This window comes from Cottoperca gobio, chromosome 20, assembly GCF_900634415.1.
Source record: "Cottoperca gobio chromosome 20, fCotGob3.1, whole genome shotgun sequence".
Classification (NCBI taxonomy): Eukaryota; Metazoa; Chordata; class Actinopteri; order Perciformes; family Bovichtidae; genus Cottoperca; species Cottoperca gobio.
In genome coordinates this window covers 6,422,300-6,434,432 of record NC_041374.1, presented here as the reverse complement: position 1 = coordinate 6,434,432, position 12,133 = coordinate 6,422,300, and the positions used below count along the sequence as shown (strand labels likewise).

The 12,133-nt window shown below is 37.8% G+C and overlaps 1 protein-coding gene across 1 annotated transcript in view; it reads left to right on the top strand.

Annotated features, from left to right (window-relative positions):
* The first annotated feature begins 2,955 nt into the window (after positions 1-2,955).
* The window catches only part of apbb1ip (amyloid beta (A4) precursor protein-binding, family B, member 1 interacting protein), a 24,446-nt gene continuing 15,268 nt past the window's right edge, over positions 2,956-12,133 (top strand). The window contains exons 1-4 of the mRNA XM_029457702.1: positions 2,956-3,137; positions 8,596-8,655; positions 9,899-9,986; positions 11,246-11,538. Of these exons, the coding sequence (XP_029313562.1) occupies positions 8,596-8,655; positions 9,899-9,986; positions 11,246-11,538 (441 nt within the window). The 5' untranslated portion in view covers positions 2,956-3,137. The remainder of the gene's footprint in view (positions 3,138-8,595; positions 8,656-9,898; positions 9,987-11,245; positions 11,539-12,133) is intronic.

Here is a 12,133-nt window from a genome sequence, read left to right as displayed (position 1 = left end):
TGCACTACAATGTCAGTATGTGGCATTCCTAAGACTTAATTAGCATCAGGTTTCCCCGGTCACAAATTAACCCTTCACCTCCCCTGTTCTCCATGCAGGAATTCCTCAGAATCAAACATTTTCTAAAGAGAAGAGAATAACTTCCATGTTCAAGTTAAAAGAAAAAACAAAGGGAGATTGTGTCAATGCATTCCAACAATGATGATCTGCAGTCCTCTTTTCCGATGTCAATTTTAATTTTGCTCACTGTTGACTTCCTGATGACCTTTATGGCCATCCAAGTTGCAGAAAGTGGCAGTGTTTTTTTTGTTGAGGCAGCTGCTGATCCTCAACCCAATGTGCTTCAGGGTTATACTGGCCTTGTCAACACTGAGCGCCCCTCTTTATAGACAGAGCCAACAGAGGTCAAACTTTTGTTGAAGAGACCTATGGCAGAAGTCAGGAATGCGAAACCCACAGCTGCTTTTTGGACCTTCTCATTTCAGTGTTTCAGCACAACCACATGTTGTCTAAGGAGGTTATCTGAGGCTGATGTTTGCTGTTGTGTTTGTAGTTTGTCAGGTTCTGATGTCATTTTCTCTTTGATTATTTAAAGGTCAGGCAGCTGTGGAAGCCCATTTCTGCCAATATGAGAAAAAATGCATTATGACACAAAAATGTTTTGACACATCTCAAAACTTTGACTAAGTATTTCAGAATTTAAATATAGTAATTCTAAATGCTTAATAGCTCTTGTAAGTGATTTAAAATTTAGATTTATTATTTAAAATCATTTTCCTTAGATTTTCTTATTTTTTAATTATAAATAATCATCATTTTGACGTATTCCTTTAATTTTATTTATTCTTACATCATGCTGACTTATTCTCTCATAATTATTCCTTAGTATCTCATTATATTCACTTAATACCTCAAATGTATTACTTCGTTTTTCATAGTTTTAATTAAATAATAATAAATAGATCTCAAAATATTGACTTGGTATCCCATAATGTTGAATTAATAACTCATTATTTTTGATTTACCACGAGTATCTCTTTTCGTATCAGGTCTGACTTACATGGCAGAAATGGGCCTCCATAGAGAGGCAAGTTTGACTCATGTTAGTAAAAACAAACTTCAATTTCCTTGTTTGTTGAATGCTGTTGGAAAATAAATCTTGGCAAGCAGCGCAGAAGGGGCTGCTTGGAAACTTAAATGTGTTGCATGTTATTTTCCTGGAGTAAAACATGCACAGTGGATCAGCGCTCCACAAAGTCAATAAGTGGTGAAGGTTGGTAGCATGAAAATGAACTACACCACCCACTGAGCCGGCATGTAAAGTACGGCAGAGTACAAACAGAGGGCACTACAACACTCCCAATGCATCACTTATCACATCATCATTGTGACAGTTTGTCCTCTGCAGTGCTGTATTTGACAAATGCTTTATCGTTTTGAAAGGTGCCCACTGGTTTTGTCATTAGCAACACATTTTCTTTTAGTACAGAAAATCCCAAGAAAGATTGTTAGAGGTGTGTCAGAGCACTTTTATGATGGAGACTAATAGCTTAAGAGTACGCCCTTCGTACACCTCACACCTTACCATCTGGGTACTGCAAGGCTTTGACTTGCGAGCGACAAATTCTTAAACTTCTGCTCCTACTTTATTTGAGATTAACAAAATTTGCATTCAAAATGACAATCGTCTTCAGGTTTTTGACTCCATGCTGTGATGTTTGAACTGCAGCAGAAAGAAAACATTACTCGTGTTGGACCACCCTCAGTGACTGAAGAGTGACACAACAAAGACGACATATCACCTTTCTCTTTGCTGCAGAGCTCCACAACCGGTAATCAGCGTATCCACTTGAGAAATGTTCTTTTGAGTGCTCATATTTAGGACGTGCTTGTAGCTGATGGGAAACCGCCTACGGTGTCCATCTGTCTGTCAACCCCCTAGAGAGAGAGGAGTGAAGAAAATGAGGCTGGTTGGGACACATGCCTGTACCCCGAGTGTTTGTTTAATACATCACGAGTCATGAAAGGCTCTTCGACGCGTTCAAGGTTATTTGGTTTCCCCCTCTGTTATGCTCGGTGACAGGAGTTGAAAATGAGCATAGCAAGTTGTTCTATTAAGCATAATTCTGCATCATGATCCTCATTCCTCACTACTTTTGACCTTCTCCAATTATGTTGACGCCTCTGTCAGCCTAAGAGACATTTTTCTTTTAAAGATGTGAAATCTTGCTTTTTCGCCTCCCATGTTGAGTCAAGGAGAAATGCAAATAAATAAAGCTATCTGTGTCTGCCTGGTCAGATAAGAGCCAGAGGTTATTCATAGCTTGACAGCTTGACTCTCCATGGTTCCCCCCTGAAGATAACTAACCTTGTTGCACTACACGAGTGTCTTAAGATAGTCCTTCCTGATTTCAAGCGAATAGAAGAAATGCTTGAGTGTAAGCGAAAGCGACTTCTGTATGCCTGAGTTGCCTTGAAGCAAACAATTCTACATTTATGGATCCGTCTAGAGGAGACACTGTGTTTTTCAGAAGAATTCAGATCACTGGAGCTTAGCTGAAGTTCTGTGACGTGCCACATTACCACTCCTGTCTAAAGACTGGCTGTAAATCAGTTTCAGTGAGGTGAATTATTAACCAAGACAAGCCACATTCCCTGTGCTGAATCAGCCGTTCTCTTAATCCCTCCGACACCTCTCTTTAATTTCATTTTAACCTCCAAATACTTCATCATCTAGCGGTTTGTCAATCGGCACCATGATTGGAAGTCCCAGCAAACTCGTCTGCAGTTCTCTCCTGCTGTGTCCACATTTAAAAACAGTTGCAGTACAGTGCAGATAAGGAGGCTGTTAAGGGGGACGGCCCAGCGCTGCCCGGACAAGACTGTTGTGAAAGTGTTGAGCTTTCAGAAAGAATGTAGTGACAGGTCTAGACCTGAACTTCCGCATTAAGCAGGAAGAAGTCAAGAGTCAAGAGAGCCAGATGCAACCCACATCAACACACCCAAATCTTCCTGTATATAACTCTTTTGTTGGTATAGAGCTTTATCAGAGAGTAATAAGTTGAGGTGGAACTGGCGTCCATGAAGCTGTTATCTTAAAACTAACTGGTGAAACAAGGATTAATACATTTGATAAGGTGAGTGACATCTCTGCTAAATTGGATGTTGTATTTTCAGTTAACGGTGAACACCCATAGCTGCTTTGCTTTGAGCGTACACGTCTTTGACTACTCTGTATATAAATCTTTGTTGTTTTTAATTAATTGGGCTCTCAAATTAAAAAAAAATCCTCCTCCGGCTAGAAGGACAATAGATTATTATTAGATAATTATAATACAGACTGGAAATCTTAGAAATCCTGCCATCTTCTAGATATAGACTTTTAAAAGTTGTCAGATTATGTTAAAACAGTACAGAAATGATACAACATGTCCAACATGTTTTTGTACTCATGAGATAAAGCTTTATGAGGTTTGCTTTACAGCGATAAGTCAGTCATTAGAATATTGTTAATATAAGTTAGTTCATATGTGCTCTTGTCCGCTTTCCAACTGGGTGGACCCGGCTCTAATTTCAGACTGCTGTATGACTCAATAACCACATGAAACTGATAGGGTTGGCCTCTTCATTTTAAATGTGTATGCTGTCACTGATAATAGGAACATTTTGTGGATTTGGCTTTTGAGATGAGATTAAATCACAGAAAAATGGACTGAATTACTTATGAACAGTACATCGTTGCAAAAGTCTATTTGGAATGCTGGAGTAAAAACCTTTTAGTTGACAGTTTTCTGTGTTTCACTGCTGTTGAGACAGAAAATGTTGCAATATATAAGACATACTGTCTAATGACTCATGTGTGATTTCATGTAACGTAAATATATAACTGACGGAAATTACTGTGCATATTTGATTTCTACAAAAGCACCAACTCCCTTCAGCAAACATAGATACGAGCTTGTGTGTAGTTCAATGTCAGATATGATTATTGTTTTTCATGCACTTCACTGTTTTGCCTACTTTAAAGTAGAGTACATACAGTTCTGCAAACACATCTGCCTCAGCTGAGTAAGAGAGGGAGTTTCTGTACATTAGGGTAAACATGCTCTGCTTCCATACGGCCATAGAGTTGTTGTCTGGTTTCCATTTTCTCGCCTTTATTAAAAAAAAAAAAAGGCCGCAACATATTTGGGAGACTTTAGAGGGGAATCATTTTCTGGAGGAATGTAGAGGTCGCTTGCATGCTATATTTTTGTCTTTGGGATGTGTTTTCACAAATGCATTGTGAGGGTTTGAAAGGCAACAACATTTAATTCCAATAATATTTATGAATAACATTTCATGGAAAGAAAATAGAAAGATGGTGCAAAGAGGCCGCAACATACTTGTATGATTGTATTTCATCAGGCTGAAACATCTTCCAAAATAATGTGAATATGAAAGATATAAACTTTGTTTTACAGTAAATGCAGTGATTGACAGGACAAGAAATTACCACCTCAAATTACAGAGAAGGGCAATTTACACTTGTCATCAGTTTGTTCGATTGAAATGGAAAACTCAGCTAACTTCAGAGCACTTTATGCATCAGTAATGAGTAGTCTTAGTCATGCCAGACTTTGTCATCTAACACTGAAAGTTCTCCAATATTGCTGATAAAAATCTTTTGCATGATTTCACAACAGATCCATGTCATCTCTAAAGCCAGTTTTTTAGTCATGCTCTTTTTTCTTGTTGTAAAGGAATCGCTGGATATGTTGGGAAATATACTTATTTACTTTCTCGCTGTTTGATGAGAAGATTGATAGCACCCTCGTCCGTACCCAGGATACAGTTAGCTTAGGTCAGCATAAAAAAAACTGGAAACGAAGAAACAGAGAGTCTGGCTCGGTTCAAACAAGAAGAAGAAAAAAAACATCTACCAGCGCCTTAAGCTCACTAACATTAAAATGAAAAATTACATCTTGTTTGTTTAATCAATAGGCGGATTTTATATTTTGACAGAGCCAGGCTAGCTGTTTTCCCCCGTTTCCTGTCTTTGTGCTAAGCTAAACTAAGCTAATCGCCTCCTGGCTCTAGCTTCCTATTCAACAGACAGATACAAGAGTGGTATCAATCATCTCATACAAAATGAATACGCTTATTTCTCCAAATGTCAAACTATTACTTTAAGTAAAACAGAAAAGCTATAGGCCTACTGATAATCTAATATGACCTTTTTGTAGGTGTGACATTGCAAACAAAAACACAGAAGAAAACCACAAAAAAGGTGTTAACCTGTTTTCATCACGGTCATATTAGATGATCAGTAGGCCTAAAACATTAAACTTAAGGAAGTATTACAACTTGTTTTTGCCTCCATCAGCAGATTTGTTTTCAAGGTCTCACCCTATCTGACTTTTATGTACTGTATGAGAGGTGGGAGCGCTCCATTTAATGCATTTGGCCTACAAAAAGCAGCTGCCGGGAGTGACCTGACTGATTATTTCCTTGTTTGACTTTTAAAAAATACACAATGAAAATGGCATCAGACGCTCACAGTGTTTACGTGTTGTGTGTGGGTGTTTGTGAGCAAAGAGCTAATTTGGACCATGGTCGCTCGAGTGAGATCTGTTGTAATCTGGTTGTCATAAAACTAAATACATTGTGAAACCACAGGAAGAGGAGAATGAAAATAATTAAGGAGTGGTTACAAAAGTTTTTTTTTTTAATTATGAGTGTTTCAAGTCTTGTTTCTTTGAGACTGCAATCATTTAACAATATATTTGTTTTATCCATTATCCATTATGAAGAATGTCATATACCGGTACATACGTCCGTGCAAATTGTATTTTCAGGCCCTTAAAATGTGAAATAATGTGATTGAAGGAAATGGTAGCGTTAGGTCGCAGATGGCTGTTCGTGTCACCATTTCCTACACAGTTTCAACATTGCAAGTGGCAGGAAATTCACCCTTCACCACTTCCCTCTAGGGACAAATCATTCTCGTAAAAAGGGGAGTGGAGTAGGCCCACATGCTACAGCATTTAGAAAGACCCACTCTTACAATAAGTCACATATTAATTTTTGCGTTACACTTAAAGAAGTTAAGTCATTATGGGGAAAGGTTTCGCAAGTATTTATCTATAATCTTCACAAACCCATTCATGGAATCAGAAGATACAGTTTCTCTGAAGCTTCAAACCATATATGCACACACCATCTGTTAGATGTTGGAACAATATTGATTAATTTCACATTCAAATGAGAAACATCATATCATAGCACTGTGCGAACTCTTGCCTGGAACACAATCAATCACTCTTGTCTCCTCCGCTTTTGATTACATTTCTGAAAAGGTTTTCTTTTCCTTTCTTTCTTGTTGGCTCTTAAAGTTTACTAAACAGATTCCAAACTGTGAAGAGTGAAAGCAGTAGTTTACACTTTGTTCATATTTCCATATCTAATGTACCATAGCAGCAGAAAATAAATGAAAACCAGAGATTTAGTTTCTCTGAGGCAGAGAAAATCACATTGGTTGAGTTAAACCAATGAGATTAATGAGTGGGTATAGCTTCTTTTTTAGGTTAGTGGCTAACAGTAGATACAGGAACAAGGAGGCACATAAAAACAATGGGTAAAGACTGTGTAGCCAGTATAGCATCTGTTGGAAACGTACAGATGTCATAGCGCATTACTTTAACCCTCACCAAACTTTTACCTGACCCCAGCTACGTCAAATATTAACCAGAACGCACCACACTTAATATTGAAACTGTTAGCTTTGACGTAATAGCCATGATAGCCATTCTGTGAGGCTGTAACCTACTTAGACACAGCAGTGCTGTGAGCTAAATGCTAACATCAGCATGCTAACATATTCACACATTAGCAGGTAGGGTTTACCTTAGTTTAACGTGTTAGCATGCTAACATTTGGTAATTAGCTTTGTGCTATACAAGTACAGCTGAGGCCAATAGTTATTGTTGCAGGTATTGGGTCATAAACCAAAGTAATTAAAGATTTTGAACTGATGATAGTGCTTGACGAAAAGTCAGAGGATCGCAATCATGAGGATACATCGTCTTGGAATGTAGGCTACGTACAAAATGCTGTAGATGTTGAGATTTATTGAAGTCACAAGAGGAAAAGTCAGGGGATTACCAAAGTCAGTATGATTCATCTTCTCGGTATATAATGGCAATCCAACCGATAGTTAACATTGCAATCCATAAAATCTCATAAGTAAAGAGTCAAAATTAAACACCAAAATTAAACAGAAACACGTGTGATTTACATTTCAAGTCTTAATTAAAAAAAGCTCTTCAGCTGCTATAACCACAGGCACAAAGTGGATCTTAAATGTTTACCAGACTGGATTAGAAGTTACAGCAGCCATACCTTGTGTTGAAATGTCCTTCATCATAATAGTGTACCCTTACAAGCTCATTCATTGTAGGGCACGCTGGGCCATCAACATGCTGTAAAGTAGCAAACACAGCACATTACATTACTCATCATAGCACCACTGTGACTGAATGAACTCCCACTGACACCTTACCACTACCGGTCATGTTCCACTGTAATAAAACAGGGACTCTATTTTGACTGCACATTGTAGCCCATCATAACATTTGCTCTGAGAAAATGTGGATTAAAACAATACATGTGTGAGAGACAGCCATCTGTACATAATTACAGATGGAAATCAAATGAATCTTCAGGCTATTTTACTTTAGACTGAAACTATTTACTTTAGGGTTAAACTATATACTTTAGGGTTAAACTATATAAAGCTGAAGCAGTCAAATGTATGAGTAATGTATTGATCAGCAATGTATAGCTAAGCATTCATATTGTATTACTGTCGATAGTTCTTATTCTTTAGGGAATTCTTGTGGTAATTAATTATTCTAATTTTATGCTGTTGTTGTTTTTTAGGCCTACTGTTTTTTATATGAATTGATATTGTTATACATGAGGATGGAAACCAACTTTGTACCTGCTTTGTACATTGTAAGCATGTACAGTAATGTGAGTGACATGTTAGGACTGATCATCTGCAGCTGGAACTTTTATGAGAGGCACACGTCAGTCATTAAAAAAACTTTACTTCTGGATTTTATATTAAAAAAAGAAAAATAATAATAATATCGCACTCTCCAGTTCAACATGTGCAAGCAAGACACAACAAGTTCTGGCAAAAACAGAATGCCTGGAAGCTATGCATACATACTTTTCCTCCTTCAGTCAGAGTGTAGATGATAACATAGCCTCAGGGCACATATTACATCCGCACACATTTCAAAGTAAAGTAGCAGTACTGTGTCTCACCACTGGCAGTGTAACATGCACGTGTATGTAACAGTTGTGTCACCATAAAGATGGATTTACCACTTCATTCCACACATTCCTTCACTGTCATTCATCATGACAACCATATCCTAATCAATGGAAATGATTTGCTACCTTGCAGCACCAATCAATACAACTCATTGATCTCACACATGCTGCCCCAACAGTTGACAATTAGTTTTTGTCGCATGGTAAAACAGTTTATAGTCTGATGTTTGACGTTTTTTTTGTATCTGACACTTCTGTTGTTGCTTCAAACAGATGGATGACATTGACGCCATGTTCAGTGACCTGCTGGGGGAGATGGACCTCCTCACTCAGGTGAGCTAGGACTTACAGTTTTATTCTTGCTCTTCACTCCACAAGACTTTCATGCTTTTGCTATTTATCACTCATTACTTATTGTTATTTTTGCATTACTTATTGTTCTTCAGGTAGTATTGTACCTCATTGCTGTTTACGTTTGAGACAGAAATAGATATCTACGACTAGTCTTAATAATATAATATTATTTGTATTGCTATTTTCTTATATTCTTCAACCTATTATGCATTTCATATCAGTTGCTCAGAGCAGTTTGCTAAATTAACTTACAAATGTAGTTGCAGGAAGAAAAGCAGTAAAACATTACAACAAAATTAAAGAAAAAGAGAAAAAGAAATGTTTTAATTTTAAAAAGAAATTCATTTTTAACAAGTGGATGGACTCATAATAGCTTAGTTGTGGAAAAACATCAACCTTTAGGTTTTACTTTGTTTCATAGGGTTTGCAAAATACAGATGCCATTTTTAAAAATGTATTTGTCTACAAGTAATTTCATTATCATTTATCTAATTATTTATCTAATATATATATATCTATATATATATATATATATATATATATATATATATATATATATATATATATATATATACATAGCCCAACAGGCCAATTACATGACTTTTTTGTTGTCACAGTAAAGTGCATGAGATCCTTGTTGTTTTTTTAAACAATTTTGAATGAAAGATATTATACATACCTTTCAAGCAACCCATACTGAAGACAACAACACATTTTATCCATGGTTAATCCTCTGACCTTATACCTTAAATAGACTTTTCTTTTTTGAGACAGACGACAAATTCACTAAAACCTACCATCGATCACTGAGACGCTCCAGACTGACACAGCGGGGGGAAACACTCTTTCTGGTCATCTAACGACCATAAATTACACAGTCTTCTGGGGGGAGGTCAAATGGCATGAGCTAGCTAGAGATTACACATTTTTTTGAAACACCCTGCTGATCACTTTGATGTTGTTTTCCGACCGACCGGTCATTTTAAATCACTTTCATTTTGCCAGGATGGGCTTAATACAACACATAGAAGCCCTGTTATGTGTACTTAAAAACAGATGTAACATTAGACAACTTTATACTTTCTTACATAATGTTTGGGGACCGTTTATGTTTCAGAATGTGTTGTGGATTAACCCACCGGGCCTCTCGGGGTCTTGTGGCTACACAGGTATTATATTCATGCTCTTATAAACACACTGCCTTGTTCATTCTTCCCTGCAGAGTCTCGGTGAGGAAACAGTACCTCCTGCGTCCCTCCCCAGCATCGACAAGGAAGTCAACTACTCCATTGGCTATAATGACCTGAATGGTGACTTAACATTTTGTCTGTCATGTGTGTATAAATACTACAAAGAGCTATGTGTTGAGCCTTTCCATGATGACTTACTACAGCACGGCAGTTGTGCTCAGGCAGGATATATGTTGCATGTTTCTTCAGAATGATCCAGATTACTACTAGTGACATAAAGAGGTAGAAAGACAGCATTCAGTTGCTCTGCAGTAGATCTGGCAACTGTTTTTGAGGTCACTAAACGTGCTAATTATTCAGTGTTTGCCTCTGGCTCTTATGGACTGTAAAACAAGCATGTTAATGTTGAAGCATGGCTGCAGCATCTGTTGGTATTAGCACTCTACTTTAAGTCTTGTCTTTGTTAGTAGGTACAGTATGTCGTTTAATACTTCAGTCTTGTCAAATCAGCTCTTCATCATGAAGGACACAGCTTTATAAATAAAACTGAACAACGATCAATCACAAAATAAACCATTTTCTAACCAGATTAAAAATCTACAACACCGCCAGTAGGCCTATATCTCAGCTGTACTTAAAGCTAAATGCTAACATCCACACGGGAATATGTTCACAATGACAAGGCCGATGTTTAGCAGGTACTGTTTACCACCTTAGTTTAATGCGTTAGCATGCTAACATTTGCTAATTAGCACTGAACTGACAGTACAGCTGAGGCTGATGGGATTGTCAGTAGTTGTACAGGTATTTGGTCATAAACTAAATAATTAGACAAATTACATTTTTACCTGATGCTGGTTAAGGGATCACCAAAGTCATTTTTATTCATCCTGATAAGGAAATAAAATGTCTAAATGTCCAGACGATCAATCCAGTAGTTGAACACCAAAGTCATTAGAAATTATCTTCTGGGGTCCACACAAAATGTTGTGACAATCCATCCAATAACTATTGAGATATTTCAGTCTAGACCATTGAAACCTTTATACAAGGGTTTACAAGTTGTAAATAATGGATAAATAATGGTTGTTTAATCATTTACTAATACTTTAGCCCAGCATGCCCAACAGCCTTTATTCCACACGGAAAACAAGGGAAGGATGAATGATTTATTTATTTTATTGGAAAGGAGCCATGTACAATATTAAACATAAATATACATACATTGATACAGTGTATCAGACCATTTAGTTGTTGTTATATGACAAAGAGATGAACTTGTAAGAAGTGAAAGTTCTTAATCTTTTTCTTAATCTTAATGTCTCTAATACTACCTGGGTCAGTTCTTAACAAATAAATAGATTATCTTCTAACACCAGAGTCCCTCCATGAACTGGAAGACACCGATTTGGATGCGCTCATGGCTGATTTGATGGCTGACCTAAATGCGACGGAAGAGAAACTTACAGCAGAGATGAAAGGTCGGAAGGACCCATCACCGCCCCAGTCAGGTTTACCACCACCGCCTATGGGCCTGAGCACCAGCCACGCCTCCTCCCTCATTTCCCCAACATCACCAGCGAGCAGCACCAGCAGCAATGTTAGCACCCCGGCCTCCTCCTCCACCTCCCCTTTACCACCTCCGCCTCTTCAGACTGTAAAGCCTACAAGGGTGAGTCAGCTGGTGTACAGTTTGTAAGATGAAAGTAGCATCTCTGCAATTATCTTGTAACCTCTCTACTACTGGGAACTGGTCCAATATTGAAGAAGTGAGAGTTTTAACCAAAGCTTGTAATAGAGAGTTAATTTGGGTCGGTACAGCTACAAATAAAATACCACAATGCTTCAAATGGAAGAGCAGCTAAATGAAACAGAGAGAGGCAATAATGTCATAATCTGTTTATAGCGTGTCTTGGTTTACCATGAGAAACCTTGCTTCCTGAGCCGTGCGTGACAAGTCAGAATTGCAAACAAAACATCAATAGTTCCCAGCATATACATTTCTAGTGTCTTTTGTGGAACTGTGAAGAGTGATATTACTCTTATAACAGTTGAGACGGTGACATCATGGCAACGTTGTTTCTGGATGGAGGCATCTGTTACAGTTACAGAGGCGAAACAGCCGTGAGTCTGTCTGGAACAGATCAAACACATACAGCCATGAGGCAGGAAAGAGTAACAGGATCAATACCAAAGGTTGGAGAAGGCAAGTGGCAGTGGTGGTGGGGGGGGGGGGGAGCCAGACTGGAACTTATTGCTTTAGCAGG